General features: G+C 42.0%; 1 protein-coding gene across 3 annotated transcripts in view; it reads left to right on the top strand.

The window, feature by feature from the left end:
• The window catches only part of arhgef10la (Rho guanine nucleotide exchange factor (GEF) 10-like a), a 155,259-nt gene that overhangs the window by 36,443 nt on the left and 101,784 nt on the right, over positions 1–17,032 (top strand). For 2 of the 3 annotated variants that reach the window (XM_054785625.1, XM_054785623.1), the window contains 7 exons: positions 1,136–1,244; positions 3,056–3,156; positions 3,295–3,372; positions 6,539–6,718; positions 10,459–10,575; positions 13,496–13,588; positions 13,995–14,165. In XM_054785625.1, the coding sequence (XP_054641600.1) occupies positions 1,136–1,244; positions 3,056–3,156; positions 3,295–3,372; positions 6,539–6,718; positions 10,459–10,575; positions 13,496–13,588; positions 13,995–14,165 (849 nt within the window). The remainder of the gene's footprint in view (positions 1–1,135; positions 1,245–3,055; positions 3,157–3,294; positions 3,373–6,538; positions 6,719–10,458; positions 10,576–13,495; positions 13,589–13,994; positions 14,166–17,032) is intronic. The other variant, XM_054785624.1, reaches the window with a different exon arrangement.

Raw genomic sequence — 17,032 nt, 5'->3', positions numbered from 1 at the left:
TTCTCAGATGATTTGTACTCGCTCCCCACACAAAGTTGTAGAAAGTGTCTCAGTGTGTTGTATGAAGGGACACATTTTAGGGTCCTGATCAAAGCGACTTGATGTGATGTGATGCGACTTTGATGTTATTTTGGCTAAAGTTGGGTAATGGCAATTTTTCTTATTGCTAAGGTGATCTGGAATAAAACTGAAAAACACCAAATGATGTCATGTTTGGATTTAATCCTGTGCAGGATGAGAAAGAAGCGTTGTGCACGAGCATACAATACAGATCACAGAGCGTTTCTCTACTTAAAAACAGAATTCCCTATAGGACGATCAAATAATTTGGGAATTTAATTTCTAGCATGCGATTACACATGACGCTCATATATGGCTAAACAGAACACTATAATCTCAAGTGTTATGGACACTATTTTGCAATGTCCTCACATATAAGATTACCCAGTTAATTTTTACAGGGAATCGCAAAATTTCAATCACAAGTCGTCTTTCAAAATAAACCGTGAACGGGTTAGCACCTCTAAGTCCACACTCTAAACTGCTAGAAGGCCTTATATAAGTACTGTAAGTTTTTACAAGATTGTAAAGTTTCCTTAGCATGATCTCATGCTATGTGTTTTACTCAGTGACTGAGGGATTATCTTAATGTACACTCCTTTGTTACATGTTGTACCTTTAAATATGGATGGCTATGGATGTATGGCACTGATGAATGACTCTTTTGCATGTTTAATTCCCCAACAGTACAACGAATGACCTACTTTCTATCTAAAAATACGCTGATTATGTGATATGAGTCTAAGTGTATTCTGGGCCTGTGGAGTCTGGTTGCCATGCTCAGGGTGGACTTTGGGGACAGCTGAATCCCCTCACACTGAGCAATGTGGAGGTGTTACTAACATGGCTCTCCCCACGTCGCCATCATCGCTCCGTGACTCGTTCATTGGTCTGATTAGCGGCTGCATGGCCGCTTGTTGGGAGTCACAGATGGCAAGATTCCCACTGAGTTCACTTCTGGTTGCTTCCTCTTTGGAGGAGGGCCATACGCTATCATGCCTTCACGATATGACGCCTCCCTGGTGCGCTGACGTCCCCGCCCCCCGTGTCTGTCTGTTCCCCCCTTACCAACCAGGTGCAGCAGCTCATGAAGGCGGCGAGAACCGGCACCAAGGATGGGCTTGAAAAGACCAGAATAGCCGTCATGCGTAAAGTTTCCTTCCTTCACCGGAAAGACACTATCGGTAATGTAGTGACTTGCCGTCTAGAAGCTTTTTTTTTCTTTTTAATATCTTTTTACATTTTTCTTGACCTGTGTGCGTCAACATTAATGTTTCCCTGCCAGATAGAGCTGAGAGTGACAGTGTTTCTTGATCCAAATCTAATTCCATTTGATATTATACAGTATAGCAACAAGTTATCTCAAGGAACTTTTCATGTGGAGCAGGTTTAGGACTTCTAAAAAGTGCATTATTGGTAAGCAACCATAATGTATTCCAACAGGCATGTTGTATTTGTCATCATGCTTCCCAATGCGTTCTTTTTTTCCTTTTTTCCTTTTTTACTCCATGTGGAGATCTCACACACTGTTAAAAACACATATTCCAAGTAGAGTGGAGCATCCAAGGTCAAACACAGTCTGTTCTGTGGTGCTGGTTCCCGTAGGAAATACTGTCAAGTGAATTCATTCATTTCTGGCTCAAACAGGCGCTATTATAATAAAGCATTACATGTACAGGCAATCTTTAAAGTAGAGCTGCAACAATTAATTGATGAATAATGTGATTAATTGACTATCCAATTAATTGTCAAATATTTTTGTATTTGATTTATCATGTTTCTATTTAAATCTTTGTGTTTTTAGGCAAAACAAGATATTGAATGCAGCAATCATCATTTTTCAACATCAGAAAAGACTGTGTTGTGACTACACAGAAGCATGAACCAACGAGCCGCATATGGCTCCGGAGCCGCGGCTTGCAGACCCCGGGTCTAGGTCAAAACCGATTACTCGTTTAATCGAAACAACAAGCTCCAGATTAGTCGACAAAGAAAATAATAGTTAGTTGCAGCTAGGCCTGTCATGATAATTGATAAATCGGTTAATCGAATGATAAAACGAAGTCGATAAATTTTGCCGCCTCGATAAATTGACATATGCATGTACTGTATGCCTGTTTGTTTTTATCATCTCTCTGTACCACACAGGCTGGATGACAAGAGGGTTCACTCTGTATGTGTCTGCGCGCATTGGTTCTACAGTGGAATGAACGGAGAGAGTGAACCCTCCTGTCAGGCTCTTCCCCCAGTATGTGGAGGCGGGGCTACTAGTTAGTGGATACGCAGAGTGCTAGTAGTTAGCCATTTAGCAAGCAAACGCTAATATGAGTGAAGGCATAAAGGCCTTGGTTTCTAAGCTGAATGCCACAGCCCCGGTGTGGAGGTGCAGCGGAGCCTTCGTCCCAACAGTCAACGCTTACTGAGGCGTTTGATGGCCAAAAGGAAATATAAAGCGAAACAGAGCAAAATGGTGCGCGCTCACAGACTGTGTCACTCGCTACATTGCAAAAGAAATGCAACCTTTCAATATGGTTGAAAAGCCAACATTTTAGGAACTGTTAGAAATGTTTGACAGACAGTAGGAACAGCAAATGTACTGAGCAGCCAGATGCTTTCCAACATCACAATAAGTTCCATTTGCACTTCTGCTTTCCTACATCACAATAAGTTCCATTTGCACTTCTACGGTGGTCATCACACTTTTCCTCTGCCATTATGCCTACCATCCCCAAAGCACACAAGTGACACTCATAGAGTCAATCCTTTACATGCCAAATGAGATGTCACTTAAGTTTTGTTGACTTTTGAGGCGTATTTCCTGATAAAAAATAGGTTGTTGGCTCCACTGTAATACTGTAACCTGTGTTCTGCTCCTGTACTGGATTTTATTAGATTGTGAAAGTGTGGAATGCGAAAGGCTTTACATTTTAGAGGTGTAAACTTATTATGCATGCTGTGAGATCTGATGCAAATCCTTTTGCGTCTGTGGGAATAGAAGAGGAGGACGACGCAGGGTACCTGGATGTGGCCATGTCAGATGTGAAGCATCCCCCACCGCAGCTGAGCGCCATGCCGGAGGGGCTGACCAGCCACCAGGTTGAGACTTTTATTGGAGCAGACACCAGCCAAAGCCTGCGACAGAGAAATGATTTATCGTACAATCTGTGAGCTGTGTCCTGCACCGTGGCGCTATCATGTCCTCTTAGAGCGTCACTGGGTGTATTGTCTTTGCAGGTTGTCAGGCGCCACATCCTTGGCTCCATCATCCAGAGCGAGCACAGCTATCTGGAGTCTCTCCGGAGGATCCTGCAGGTGAGTTTGGTTTCCACTAGGAATTTTTTGAAGCTGTGGTGGTGGGCTGCATGGGAGGGCAGACTGCTGCCGCTGTGTCGTGCTGCTGCTACGTCTACAATTTTTTTATTTTTATTTTCTTACTATTTGAGACAAACCAAAATGTAATTTGATGCCTGTTTTAGAGTAGTACGAATACATGGGTAATGTTCAATAATATACTGTATATTTTTAGTTCAAAATAACACAACAAAATAAACAATTCAAATATTTTTGTAATAGAAATCTGTCCTGTATAAACAGTTGCAGCACTATTAAAGCTGCTTTGACGAAAAGAAAGGACAGGTGAGCTATTTGTGTTTTACGTGACTGCCAACATTTAAATTGTACTTTCTAAATGTTTTTTTTTTTTTTACAGACCAGCAATGGCTAGTTTTTCATAACAGGCAGTTTCAACTGCTCACATTAGAACTGTTTAGAAAGTATGAGTAGACCAAATGCACTTTATTTACAAAGCACATCCCCACTCTGTGTGCTCATTTGTCATTAAATACAGGCATCATGTTTGAATAGAACACTTATAAAAACACCAAGAGGTAAAGCAAATATTATTTGCTGAGCTACTGCTAGCATACGAGCCACCTGTTGGAGACCCCTATAATAGCATCACTGTCTTAAAGCTGGACACACTACGTGTTTATGCTGAACAACTTAGACACGCAACTAGTGTTTTTTAAGACAAACCATAAGTATTAGAATGGTAACAAGAGAGCAAAAGTGACACTTTAAAAAAGTAAGTTAGCTCGCCGGTGGGACAAAAACGAGCTAGCTAGTTGCTGCCGGGGGGGCAGTGAGAGCCAGGCAAAATGTGTAAACAAAAATGCCAGAAAGTGGAATGAGATTGAAACGTGGACGATCAATCACGCAGGCATACATAGGCTTAGCATGTGACAAGCTGTCATCAATTGAATACACATTTTACGTACTATTTTTCATTGATGTGTTGCGCACTTTTGTCTGGTCACACATGTGCAACAGGTCAGACAGACAATTCCAGCTCATGCTTATCAAAAGAAAGTGCAGTGAAACATTTTTATGATATTTTAAATTGTTTTCCAACTTAATGTGGTCAGTATGTGTGTAAATAATAAGATACATATGTATCTACATAGCATATAGTACGGTACTTAAAATTGTTTTCAAGTTAAACAAAAAAAAAAAAAAATAATACATGTAGTGGAAACCCTGGGTGAGAAGTCCTGCAATGAATGGAACAACATTCATGGACATGATGAAGTTCTGGAAACTACAGATAAGAATATCAATATGTATGCACAGTAACATATACAGTATACCTGCAAGCAGTTAATATAACAACTAAATGTCCTGATTCTCCACAAAAACATTGTCCAAATGTGCTCTTATTTAAAATTTATCAATAGTCTGTTATTTTGCTGTTTTTTGAAAAGGTAGCCAGTGACAGATTTCTGACTGAATGCTCATGCGGGAGACAAACAACACAACTAGATGGGACAATTTGGGTTGTGCATCTCAGTGGATAAATGTCTTGTCACATTGTCCAGCCGTGTGGTAAATGCGGCAAGTCCACAGGGCCGATTAAACATTGACGACTTTGACGTTCTTCATTGCCAGTGAATCGCTCACACACCGGGTTGCATTGTAATGGATTTTTAGGGAAGAAAATTATACATTATGTCCAGTGGACATACAAACACAAGTGGCTGACAGGCTTGCTCATGGAGGTCTGCATTTATTTTTACTGCATGCTCACCTTCAGAATGTAGTCGGCAGCACAAGAGAGTTGGGGGGCTGTCCACATGGAAACGTTTTCAGGTCAGAACGGCAAAGTATTTGATCATTTCAGCCTTTTATCCACACGGAAACTGAGTTCTGGGTGACCTGAAACTAGTCAGTATCTGGTGTGACCACCATTTGCCTCCAATGTCCTATACACGGATCCAGAGATTCTGTGCATTCAAAATGCCATCAATAAAATGCACCTGTGTTGCAGATGGAGTGTTTTATTGATGGCATTTTGAATACACAGATACCGTGATGAGATTGTGAGGCCCCTTGTTGTGCCATTCATCCACGTCCATCACCTCATGTTGCAGTATGATAATACATGCCCCCACGTTGCAAGGGTCTGTAAACAATTCCTGGAAGCTGAAAGCATCCCAGTTCTTGCATGACCATCATACACACCAGGCTCAACAGACAAAAACTACACATGTAGATGCAGAGCCTTCTTCCAGACTGCCAGCACTCATTGAGATGTTCGGTCGACAAAGTAAATGCAAACGGCACAGCGCAAAATGGTGTGCGCTCACAGAAAGTGTACATTGCTACATCACAAAAGAAATGTTGCTCTTTAATGCTGTTGAAAAGGCAGTACTTCATTTGATAGACAGTACCAGTTGCCTGTGACAAAACAGTACAGTCCAGTACATGTCACAAGCACCAATTCCATAGCTGAGACGAGATCATAAGGCCCCCAAATTGGACTCCCTCGACGCCTAGAAACTATCCATGAAAATTATGAACATAATTGGTGACAAAGGGCAGCCTTGGCGGAGGCCAACGTTCACTGGAAACACACTCGGCTGACTGCTGGCAATGCAAACCAGGCTCCTGCTTCGGTTGTACAAGGACTGAATGGCACGTAGTAGTGTGCCGCCAATCCTATGCTCCCGGAGCACCCCACCAAAGGACACCGCGAGGGACACGGTCGAATGTCTTTACACCGATTGTGCAAACACCCGTATACCCTCAAGTATCCTTGCAAGGGTGTAGAGCTGGTCCAGTGTTCCGCAACCAGGACAAAACCACATTGCATCTCCTGTAGCTGAGGCTCGACAAACAGTCGTACCCTTCTCTCCAGCACCCTGGAATAGACTTTTCCAAGGGGGCTGAGGAGTGTGATCCCCCTATAGTTGGAACACATCCTCCGGTCACCCTTTTTCAAAAGACAGTCCCTCCAGGCCCTTGAGGAACTCAGGGCGAAATTCGTCCACCTCCTGGGGCTGCTACTACTACTACTACTACTACTACTACATTACTACTATGAGAGAGCAGGAAATAATCAGACAACGGAATTCAGTCATCAGTATTTGTTTTTCAGATAATCTATGTTTAATTTCTTACAATACTCATACTCACTCTGTAGGAATACCACAGACCGTTGCTGGAGGCCGATCCTCGCATCCTGAGTTCGCGGAAGATCCGGCTCATTTTCTACAGAATCCGGGAGATCACGCAGTGCCACTCCATGTTTCAGATTGCACTGGCGTCACGCGTGGCCGAATGGGATAGTTGTGAGAAAATTGGGGACCTGTTCGTCGCCTCGGTGAGTGTAAATTTAACGGTCATACTTGTCTTTGGACATGTCTTTTGTCATATGTAACATTTATTTTGTAGCGATATAGTCAAAGCTTGAGCTGAGTCTCGATCATGCTGTCATTATAAGATAAAAGTGTGAGGATTATTTGCAGTTCTTTTTAACTGCTGGAGAGCTGCAGGTGCCTCTCTTGACAGTGTTAATCAAAACTGACCTTTGCCTCCATCAATAAGGCTTGTTTGTTAGTTAACAGGACGACACTAAAGCTACTTGACTGATTCCTTCAAAACCCTCAGAGCGTGACAAAATGTCAGTTGATTTTTACCTAGCTGTCTCAGAAAGGAAACAATGGCACTGCGAGTCCCTTTTAAGTGTGTCATTGTTCATTTGTTTCATGTATTTCTTCAAGCTAACACTGGTTTTGTATTATTAAACTTTACACTCCTCTGCCCCAGTTCATAGTTTGAGTAAACTGGAAAGGGTGGATGAGTCATAAAGCTGCAGCTTAGGGCAGAGGTCCCAAACCACTGGGCCGCGGGAAGCGGTCAGGCGCAATGATAATTAAAAAAAAAAAAAAAAAAACACTTTAAAAATATACATTTGTAAACAACTACAGAGAATTTTATGTAAATGCGTATCAATATTGGAAATATGGGCCTTTTTTTAATAAATAATACAAATCCCATAGTTTTTGCATGTATATGTTGTTTTTTGTGAGCAGCGACCCGTCCCACTTTGTTCGACGGCCCTTGAACGAACCATTGTGCGTGTGCTAACTTTCTCCAACGCTATTATGCTGTATTTTTACTGTTTTTCTTTCATGTGGAAATCCATAAAGGTAAGTTTTGATGATGTTATTGAGTGCTTTGTTGGTGTACAACCTCAGGTTAATTCATGCTGGCACACTGCCTGTTTTCACACACATCACAGCGACGTTATAATCAATCAAACTCGAGGCTCGTACTGGTGGATGGTGGGTCTGCATTCATTTTCTGCTTTTAATTTGATACAATACATAATAAATAAGATAAATTAGATCGCTATAACGTATGAAGCCACCCCGGTCCGCCGGACATTTGTGGGGAACACAAGCCGGTTCGTGGGTCAAAAAAGGTTGGGGACCGCTGGCTTATCAGACATGTTTGTGTGTATGTGTGTGCAGATTTTGGCCTTAAAATGATCGTGTTCATCAGGACTTTTCAGCGTGGAGCTCTGCTGCACGCTTACCCATTAGACCCACTTATTATTTGTCCATCAGCAGGGTGGGTTTGACCCTGTAATTCTCTGCTGGGCATCACAGTGCCGCTTTATTGCTATCTTTAGACCGAGCGCCAAATGAGGCCTCGGTGGAAAAAGAAAATGCTGGATGGAATTGATCCTTTAAAAAAAAAAAAAAAAAGTGCATCCTGGAAGAAAATGCCAGAAAAGCTGGATCAGTCGTACATTTTGCTCAACACACCCACCGTTCACACACTCAAGGCTGCCTGGAGTAGATTGAACTTTTGACTGAACTCTTGAACTGGAGAATGTTGTCATGTAAAGCAGGGGTTCTCAACTGGTCTCATCCTGGGACCTACATTTTCCAATGGTCATTTAGTCGCGACCCACCTTTATTGAAGTCATTTTTATTTTTAGTTATTGTAATTATTTTTTACACTTGTATTTAGGTAATTTTTATTTTTATGTATTTTTTTATTATGTTTTACACTTTCATTTATTTATTTATTGTGGGTCCTGTCCAGCCATCCGGGCAAATAGTATTGTTGATCTAGACGCCCTTACCTTTGATGTTTATTGTTATGGAAATTTGGAGCGACCAGAGCGGAGAAGGAGAGGATAGAGAAGATAAGAAAAGAAGACAGAGAGAGACAACAACAACAGCAACAACAATAACAGAGCAACAGAAACAAACAACAGGACTACATCAACAAATGTCTATGACAGCCATAAAGACAAAATAATATCAACAGTCACAGCGATAATACTGTATTGAGACAGTTATACTTATGAGTGATAACAGTAGTAATGAAAATATTAACCATAACAATGATAAGATTGACTGTTAAATAACTGTTAGAAATTGTATTGTTGACATGGCCACCACTGTAATAAAAACAAGAACATGACAATACCATGAATAAATGAGTGAGTTATGTGGGGAAGTATGTATGTACTGTGAGTGTGTATAGGTATGCGTGTACATGTATCTCTGTAGGTGTGTCTGTGCATATACAGTCATGGATAAAATGATTAGACCACCCTTGTTTCTTCAGTTTATTGATCCATTCTAATGCCTGGTACAACTAAAGGAACATTTGTTTGGACAAATATAATGATGATAACAAATATAGCTCAGGAGAGTTTAATTTAAGAGCTGATATCTAGCAACTTCCATGGCTTTCTTGATAATACATGAATGAATAGCTATAGCATTGTACTGCCAAAAAATGTAACTCTTATGAGCTATTTTTGTTGTCATTGTTATATTTGTCCAAACAAAGGTACCTTTAGTTGTATCAAGCATTAAAATGGACAAGAAACTGAAGAAACAAGGGTGGTCTAATCATTTTTTCCATGAGTGTATGTATGTGCATTTGCGTACGTGTAATTGTCACTGGAAATGTATGAAAGGTATGTATGAAACCCTAAGTGTCTACTGTGCGGTTTAAATTGAGTCTGGAAGTCATGCCAGGGACAGAGGAGCTGTCACGAGGCAGCCCCATGCCCCCACCATGCCCGGCCGTGGACCACCCTCCTATATGTATATGTACTGGTGTAGTGCAACAGGAAGGATGAGGACCCTCACATGGCCACGCCCCAACCCCACCCACCGAGGGGGAAGGAACCAAGGACACACGACCTAGAGGCCACCCAGCAATGCACCAAACCACGGGCCTCAGGCCGCACCCAGTCTGCCAGGGCACCCAGTCCAGCTCGCCCAACCCCCCAGCAAAGGTCCCCCCCAGCACCCCACAACGCAACCCCCAAACGGCCACACGTCATGGGCCCAGCCACGTGCCCTGAGGCATCCTCGACCTCTACCAAAACAGCAGGAACCGTGCCCCACGCGACACACACACCACCACAGCAGCTGTAGGAGCTGCACCACAGCGACTCCAACAGAACTGGGCCCCGCACAGAATGGAACACTACCGCGCCCACGAAGCATGCATGCCCAAAGCGCCAAGGAGGGACCGAGAAGCAAGCAACACACGACAGGGCCCACGAGGAGAGATACCCCGCCTGATAGAAGGGCATGTGCCCCCGCCAACCCCTGTCCTACCACTGCACTGACCAGTTAGAGGAATTTATTAAGGAATTTTGTCAAGAAAATGTGGAAGAATGTAACTGCATATAAATGATGCATAATTTAAGCGTGAAAACTGCACTAAATGAGACCACACAATGACATACTGTATTTCACTTATAACTGTACAATGAATATATACCATAAAGGAAGATGAATATTACTAAATTTTACGTTTAAAAAAAAGAAAGAAAAATGTCCGACATCTCAAACATTGGTTGTAAATTACTATTTTAATTTCATTTTTGACTTGCTGTCTGCGACCCATCCAGAATGGATCTGACACCCACTTTTGGTTCCCGATCCACCAGTTGAGAAACACTGATGTAAAGAAACCAGTTTTTGAAAGTATGAAACTTTAATGTTCATCTCAACAGTCATCTCCCCATCAGATATGTATATATTTATGCAGTGAATGAGATGCTCCTTGGTGTGTCTGCAGTTCTCCAAGTCCATGGTGCTGGATGTGTACAGTGACTATGTGAACAACTTCACCAATGCCATGGCTCTCATTAAAAAGGCCTGCCTATCCAAACCGGCCTTTCTGGAATTCCTAAAGGTGAGCTTCTGTTTTTAAGACACTTTCACAACTAAAGACTCCCCTGTTGGGTGTTATGTTGTTTGTCTTCCTTTGTAGCGTTGATTGTAACTTCTCCCCTAAGCTTAAGGCTTTAATAATGCATACTTCTTAGCTTTCTAAGGAGACAAACTTATACTTTCCAAAACTTAGATTTTATGTGCCTTATAGATGTCCTGCTGCTGTAAAAATGTGTCCTTATTAGTTGTAGGCACCTTTTATAGTTTGGAAATATATGCCCTATTTCCTCAAATAGTGGCTGGGGGTGTTTATTTACTCAACTGCAGTCAGGCTTTTATTTGGGATTGTATTACTACTGTATATTGTTACATTACAAATTTAACACTTAATCTCAAGCAGAGGTTATTTCGATGTGAAGTAGGTATGATGGGGAAGGGAAACAAGAGACATTGCAAGGGCAGCAATAGCTTAAATTATGGTGATTTTTAATAAAAAAAAAAAAATTGCATTTTCAGTTGTGCACGAACATACACATGCGCAACCAAGCCAAATATATTGCTATCGCTCCTCTACAGTTCCATTTGGGGTACACATACACAGTGTGTGGGTGTGTAGGCTGGGCTGACGATCACCAACACAAACAAGCGCACACATGAATGCGCATTTGTGTGTAGCCAATTGTTACATTTCACAAATGTTCATAGTCCATCTATCTTCTATGCCGCTTATCCTCACTAGGGTCGTGGACATACCTATCGACATTTTAGAGTTGGCAATTAACCTAACATGCATGTTTTTGGAATGTGGGAGGAAAACCCACGCACAAGGAGAACATGCAAACTCCACAAAGAGATGCCCAACGGAGATTCAAACCCAGATCTTTACAATCTCTTAACTGTGTGGCCAAGATGCTAACCACTAGGCCACCGTGTGGCAATTTTCATAGTAGAAAGTCAAATCAAAATAAGCTCCTACAAAACTGTCCCACAAATACAGATGTGTGATTTAATTAATTCATGTGATAGAGAGAAATTCTAAATGCGCAAATCATGTAAAGACAGAAATGACATGCTGTTGTGTTAATAAGGTAAATAAGATGCCTATTTACAGTACATTGTTTCATAAAAGAAGAAGGTATGGACCTGTTCTGTATGAAACATATCCTGAAGTTGCGATCTGGCGCTACAGTAAACAGAAAATAATAATGGTTTAACGCTTTCACATACCATCAGTAAGTACTGCATCTTCCTTAAATGTTGAATACAGGAGAAACATTCCTGAAAGTGGCGTGGTTAAGAAAATTTATATTGCAAACAAAACCTCGAGAGATGTGATGGCCACGCCTGTGCTTGACAATAAAGCTTCCATCAGCTTCTCTGCTTTTGTTTAGCTAGGATGCTGCAAACCATTCCTGATTCAACACCTTCCAGCGAGTAAGAGTTGGGAAGAGAAGCCTCTGGATTAAAAAAACACAAAAAAAAACAGGAACTTTGAGGAAATAAACACTCCACTCCATTTGACATTGCTTCCAAACACTATGGGGTGTAAATGTTGATATTTTCTTTTTGCAGAGCTTTACACATTGAAGTTTGCAGCATCTCGTCTGTGCCGCTTAGATCTAATCATGACTCCTGCAGCTGTCCTCTATTTTGTTTATAAATATAAATAGAAAACCTCACCAACTGATTTTGAAGGCATAAACCCGTGGCAAGCACAAATACTTTTTTAGAGCACATTTCCCAGACAGAAGGTCGCCACCCAGGATAAAACTACTTTTCTTGCCAAGAGCTAACTACAAGACACCCCATTTTTCTCCTCCATTGACATATTCTCTTGATGACTGACTGATGTGTTCAAGGCGGTGTTGTGTTTTTACATTGGTCTCAATTCTGAGACCTGACCAATTTGGACTTATTGACTTCTAGGACTTGATGCGACTTGCCAGGACCCCTCATTAGCCTCCATGCTTGTCATCGTCAGGTGTTAATGGTCGTGGAAGTACATTAGCACCTTGTAATTTCCATTGGGCATCTTCCGCTCATGTTGGCACAGTGGCTCTTCCGCCTGCGTCCTCTTGTCGCTCGCCCACCCTGAAGGGAAAGCACGGCAAATAACAAATCATAAATGTCCCTGCAGGACGTCTAGACTCCTGTTTTCTGGCTGGAGATGTGACTCTGTTTGATGCCTCTTATGGATGGATACTGGAGGCAAAATTACTGCAGGTGGCAGCTTTTGTATCACCAGAGAAAATCAGGTCTTGTCCTTAGTGTGCAGTCAGGTGAAGTATGTTTTTGTCTGAGGCAGTCACAGGGCTTTATTTGCCATTTTTGTTAATCCAGTTAGTTTGAGTATCACTGGCTTGCTTAAAAATGTAACATTGTCCAGTTCCCAAAGCTGGAGTAGTACTGAGTACCATGCAATTGTTTCATTGTATTAAAGTGGAAACTCTAAAGTGGAACGGCCCAAAACATTTGGAGTTCAGACAAATTTGTTTTGAAATTAGAACAACTTTGTGTGATGCAACAGAGAGTGGAGTAGTGGAGTGTGCAATAGTTGTACAAGGTATACTATTACTTCATCTGTAATTTCAGCTGTAGAAAGCGCATTTAAGAAAAACGTGAGCACAGGCTACTTTATCTTGAAGTTTGAAAGAGGATGTGCTCTTTCCTTTTTATTTTTCTCTCATATATAATAACTCTAAAGGATCTGTACAGTGCCTGCTATGTACTGTATGTTCTCAAGGAACTCGTTGCACTGCACTCACCTGCAATAGATGAAAGAAAAACTTTTCTAACGTTCATATCACACCTCCACTTCCTCACCTTCCTCACCCACTCACACATCTATGTACAGTATGATCTGAAGAGATAATATTTTCTGCCAGCGACTCTATGGGCCCTTTGTGTCGAAAAATGTTCCACTCTATTCTTTCCTCCACCAGAAGAAGCAGGCGTCCAGCGTGGACCGCATCACTCTCTACGGCCTGATGGTGAAGCCCATTCAGCGATTTCCTCAGTTCATACTGCTCCTCCAGGTATGGAAATGCTGATGTGTGTCTTGAAGCCATCACTCCTACAGCATATATTGACTCAGTGTGTGCTTTTATGTTATGTTACATGTAATATGCCTGCCCATTTGCAAATTGAGGTACTGAAATACGTAACAGTGGCAATGTAATTAAGATACTGTGTAACCAGTTGAGGAATGTCACTCAGTTATGTTCCAGACCTCCCCCAGAGCCCAACATTTGTATTTTGGATCAACACCAAATGATACACCTTCATAGACACCCACCTTCTGCATTTGCATGACTTTTGTCATTAACATTTTGCATCAATATTAAATGAATGACAGTGAAAATAAATCCAGGATCCACTATCTTGATCTTAGGTATCATTGATGATACTCTTGCAAAAGGTAATACCAATTGCTTCCTTTAGGACATGCTCAAAAACACACCTAAGGGCCACGTGGACCGCCTACCTCTGCAGCTCGCCCTTACCGAGCTGGAGACATTGGCTGAGAAGCTCAACGAGCAGAAGCGAGTTGCCGACCAGATTGCAGAGACGCAGCAGCTTGCCCGCAGCGTCAGCGATCGCCTGCTCAGTAAGGTGACGACACAACAACGCCGTCCCCGTCCTATACTGCCCAGTCAAATTACCTGTGAGAGTACCGTGGACCTTCAGAATAAAAACAATACCTTTTGAAGTCACATTTAGGAATCCTAACCACCACCACATGTTTCCACATTCCACATTCAAAGCACTCCAGCTTTGCCACATGCGTTGTCACTTGTCAACTGAATTTCAGGTAAGCCAGGGGTGTTCAGGAAATTACAATTAAATCGCATTTGTTCAAATAATCTAATCTGGGTCCGAAACCGACTGCAGCTTGAGGGTCTCCTGAGAACTCCTGAGGTAGACAGTTTTGTCTACCTCAATATTGTGTTTACATTTTATAGTGGATAACTTCTTTTTATACCTTTTACAGACAGTTAAGAAATATTACTTATAACATTGCCTGTCCAGGGCTGCTCGATGGATGAGTGGTTATCATGTCGGGCTCATAGTCAGAAGATTGAGGGTTCCAATCTGTTGTGTGTTGTGTTCTCTACATGCTGGGTGCGGGGGGCGCAGTGAACTGTCGGGGGACGTGAGAGGCAGGGGGTACTTTCAATGTTAGTGCAGACCTGCCAACGTGTACAAATTTATTGTACACTTGTATTTGTCGTACACTTTAAGGTTTTTCTTTACATTTTGCTTCTCCCAGATGCTGCTGCTGCCTATTAATATACCAAAAAGGCAATGGTGGAAACGTCTCTCCATTAACGTCCTGCAGCTGCAAATCTGAACCAGTGCTTCACTGTATGAAAAGAATTAGACGCTAAATGACACATTTAATTGGAAACTGTAGAGAGCTTTCTCCTTTTCTCCTTCTGTATTTTTCTCCTTGCTTATTCTTTCCATTTACACTCCTCATCTCCTTCTATAGTGTGGTTGCAACACTCATGCAAATCCCTCCCTCCCGCCATCCTTCCTCCTCCCTGTCAGCGGATGCTTCTTCAGGACTCCGAGATGAGCTGATTCGGCCAATCCTCCTTTATTCCTCACACACTTGAAATTGCTGCAGTGACACTGCAGAAAGGGAGACTGCCTCTTCTATTGCCCCTATAACTGCCCAATGAAATATTCATTCTTCGCCTCAAACTGTCTACGTTGGCCGGATAGGACAGATAACAGCGTCTCACACACACACACAGACACACACTTGCTGCAAAGCCCATTGTACTCTGATACTGAAGACTTTAAGGATACAGTCTTACAGCAGCCATCTTCTTGAAGGAAGCCATTAAACCACCTATCACTCCTTTTATGGGCTCCGGCCCGAAGCGAGACGCTGTCTTGCTGCGGTAGACAGGATGTCCTATTCGGTGAAGATGCATCACCGCACTGCGTGTGGCTGAACCAACGTTTAGAGGCAGACACACAAACATCAGATTATCAAGAGCTGAAATCCATATTTGAATTTCTTGGTGCTGCTGGCAGCATTGTCAGATGAGCTTCAGATTGGCGCCTATTGCATAAAAGTGGACGTATTGATTTAGACACTCATAAAAGAACCTGGATAAAGAGATAAAAAGGCTTCCTCTTGTCTTTTATTGGGTGCTTAAACTTGTGCGTGTGGAAGAGGTGCTTTTAACAAACCCTCCATACATCTGTATCCTTTATGCTCAATTTTGAAATCATCACAATCCATCCATCTATCTACAGTATTGTCACAAATTTGTTAGATAATAAACTAGAATGTATCCACCACCGGCTAGCATACATTACCGATAGTGGATGGTTTCAGAGAACAGTACAAAAAATAGTCTATATTCGTCACAATTACGAAGTAAACTGAATGAGATTTGTCTTTCGGCCCTAAAAGCGGGAGTGGCATTAATGGCAGACACTCACTCCCGGGCCATGCACACAAGCCCGTAGTGTGTGGGCATATACAAATACACACAGTCTCAAAGACAAACAATCAACAATTAGCAGTCATGGCTGAGCAGGACGAGGGCAGGATGTAGTACATTTAAACGCTAGCGCCATTGCACAAAAGCAAAAAAGAAATTGTGGGGCGTTGTAGTTATTTGACTACTTCCTGGTTCATGGAGGATGATTAACACATTGGCAGTGCCGTTATGATTTTGGGTGGCAGATGTTTCCTTTGATGCCATAGTGACTCACAGTGAAAATAAATGCCTGGATATTGGCCTTTATCCAGATTCTCACCAATCGAATGCCTTACACCACCTCCTAACAGAGCAGGGTTATCCAAACTTTTTCCACAGAGGGCCGCATACAGAAAAATTAAAAAGGATGCAGGGGGGCCACTTTGATATTTTTTTATCTATATTTTTTAATTAATGAAAAGGCTAAAAAAAAAAAAAACGCATTTAAAAATATTTAAATCCAAATCTTAGTGTTATTAATTATCAGCATGAACATTTCAGCATTTTTCTTTACATTGTGCCTTTTTGGTCTATTTGTCCTATTGTTGCTGTCTTATGTAGTGTTAATTAAAAAATTTTGAATTTTATTTTATTTCTACCACCTGCCGCGGGCCAATAATAACGAGCCACGGGACGCAAATGGGCCGTGGGCTGCACTTTGGACACCTTTTTGTTATACAGTTTCCTTGCAATCAGTTTGACTTCTTTTTTTGCGTAACCCTGCGAATTCTCCATCTATGTATGTGTCCTACTATTTCCAACTTTTGCACAGCACTGTATCTATTTGCGCCGAGAAGAAACACAAGTTCGTCTTGACTCTCTCCCACTCGCACCACAACAGCGGTATCTGTTTGAAAATGACCTTCAACTGTGCCAATGTGTTGCAAATCCCTCATGAGCCACATCGTTCCGTGGGCCTGACCTTTGTGTCCTCCAGGCAGAGAACATGTGTGGAGGCCAAGCCCTTTTGTTGTGCCA

This window comes from Dunckerocampus dactyliophorus, chromosome 8 (genome assembly GCF_027744805.1).
Source record: "Dunckerocampus dactyliophorus isolate RoL2022-P2 chromosome 8, RoL_Ddac_1.1, whole genome shotgun sequence".
NCBI lineage: Eukaryota > Metazoa > Chordata > Actinopteri > Syngnathiformes > Syngnathidae > Dunckerocampus > Dunckerocampus dactyliophorus.
This window is presented reverse-complemented; position numbering and strand designations above follow the sequence as displayed.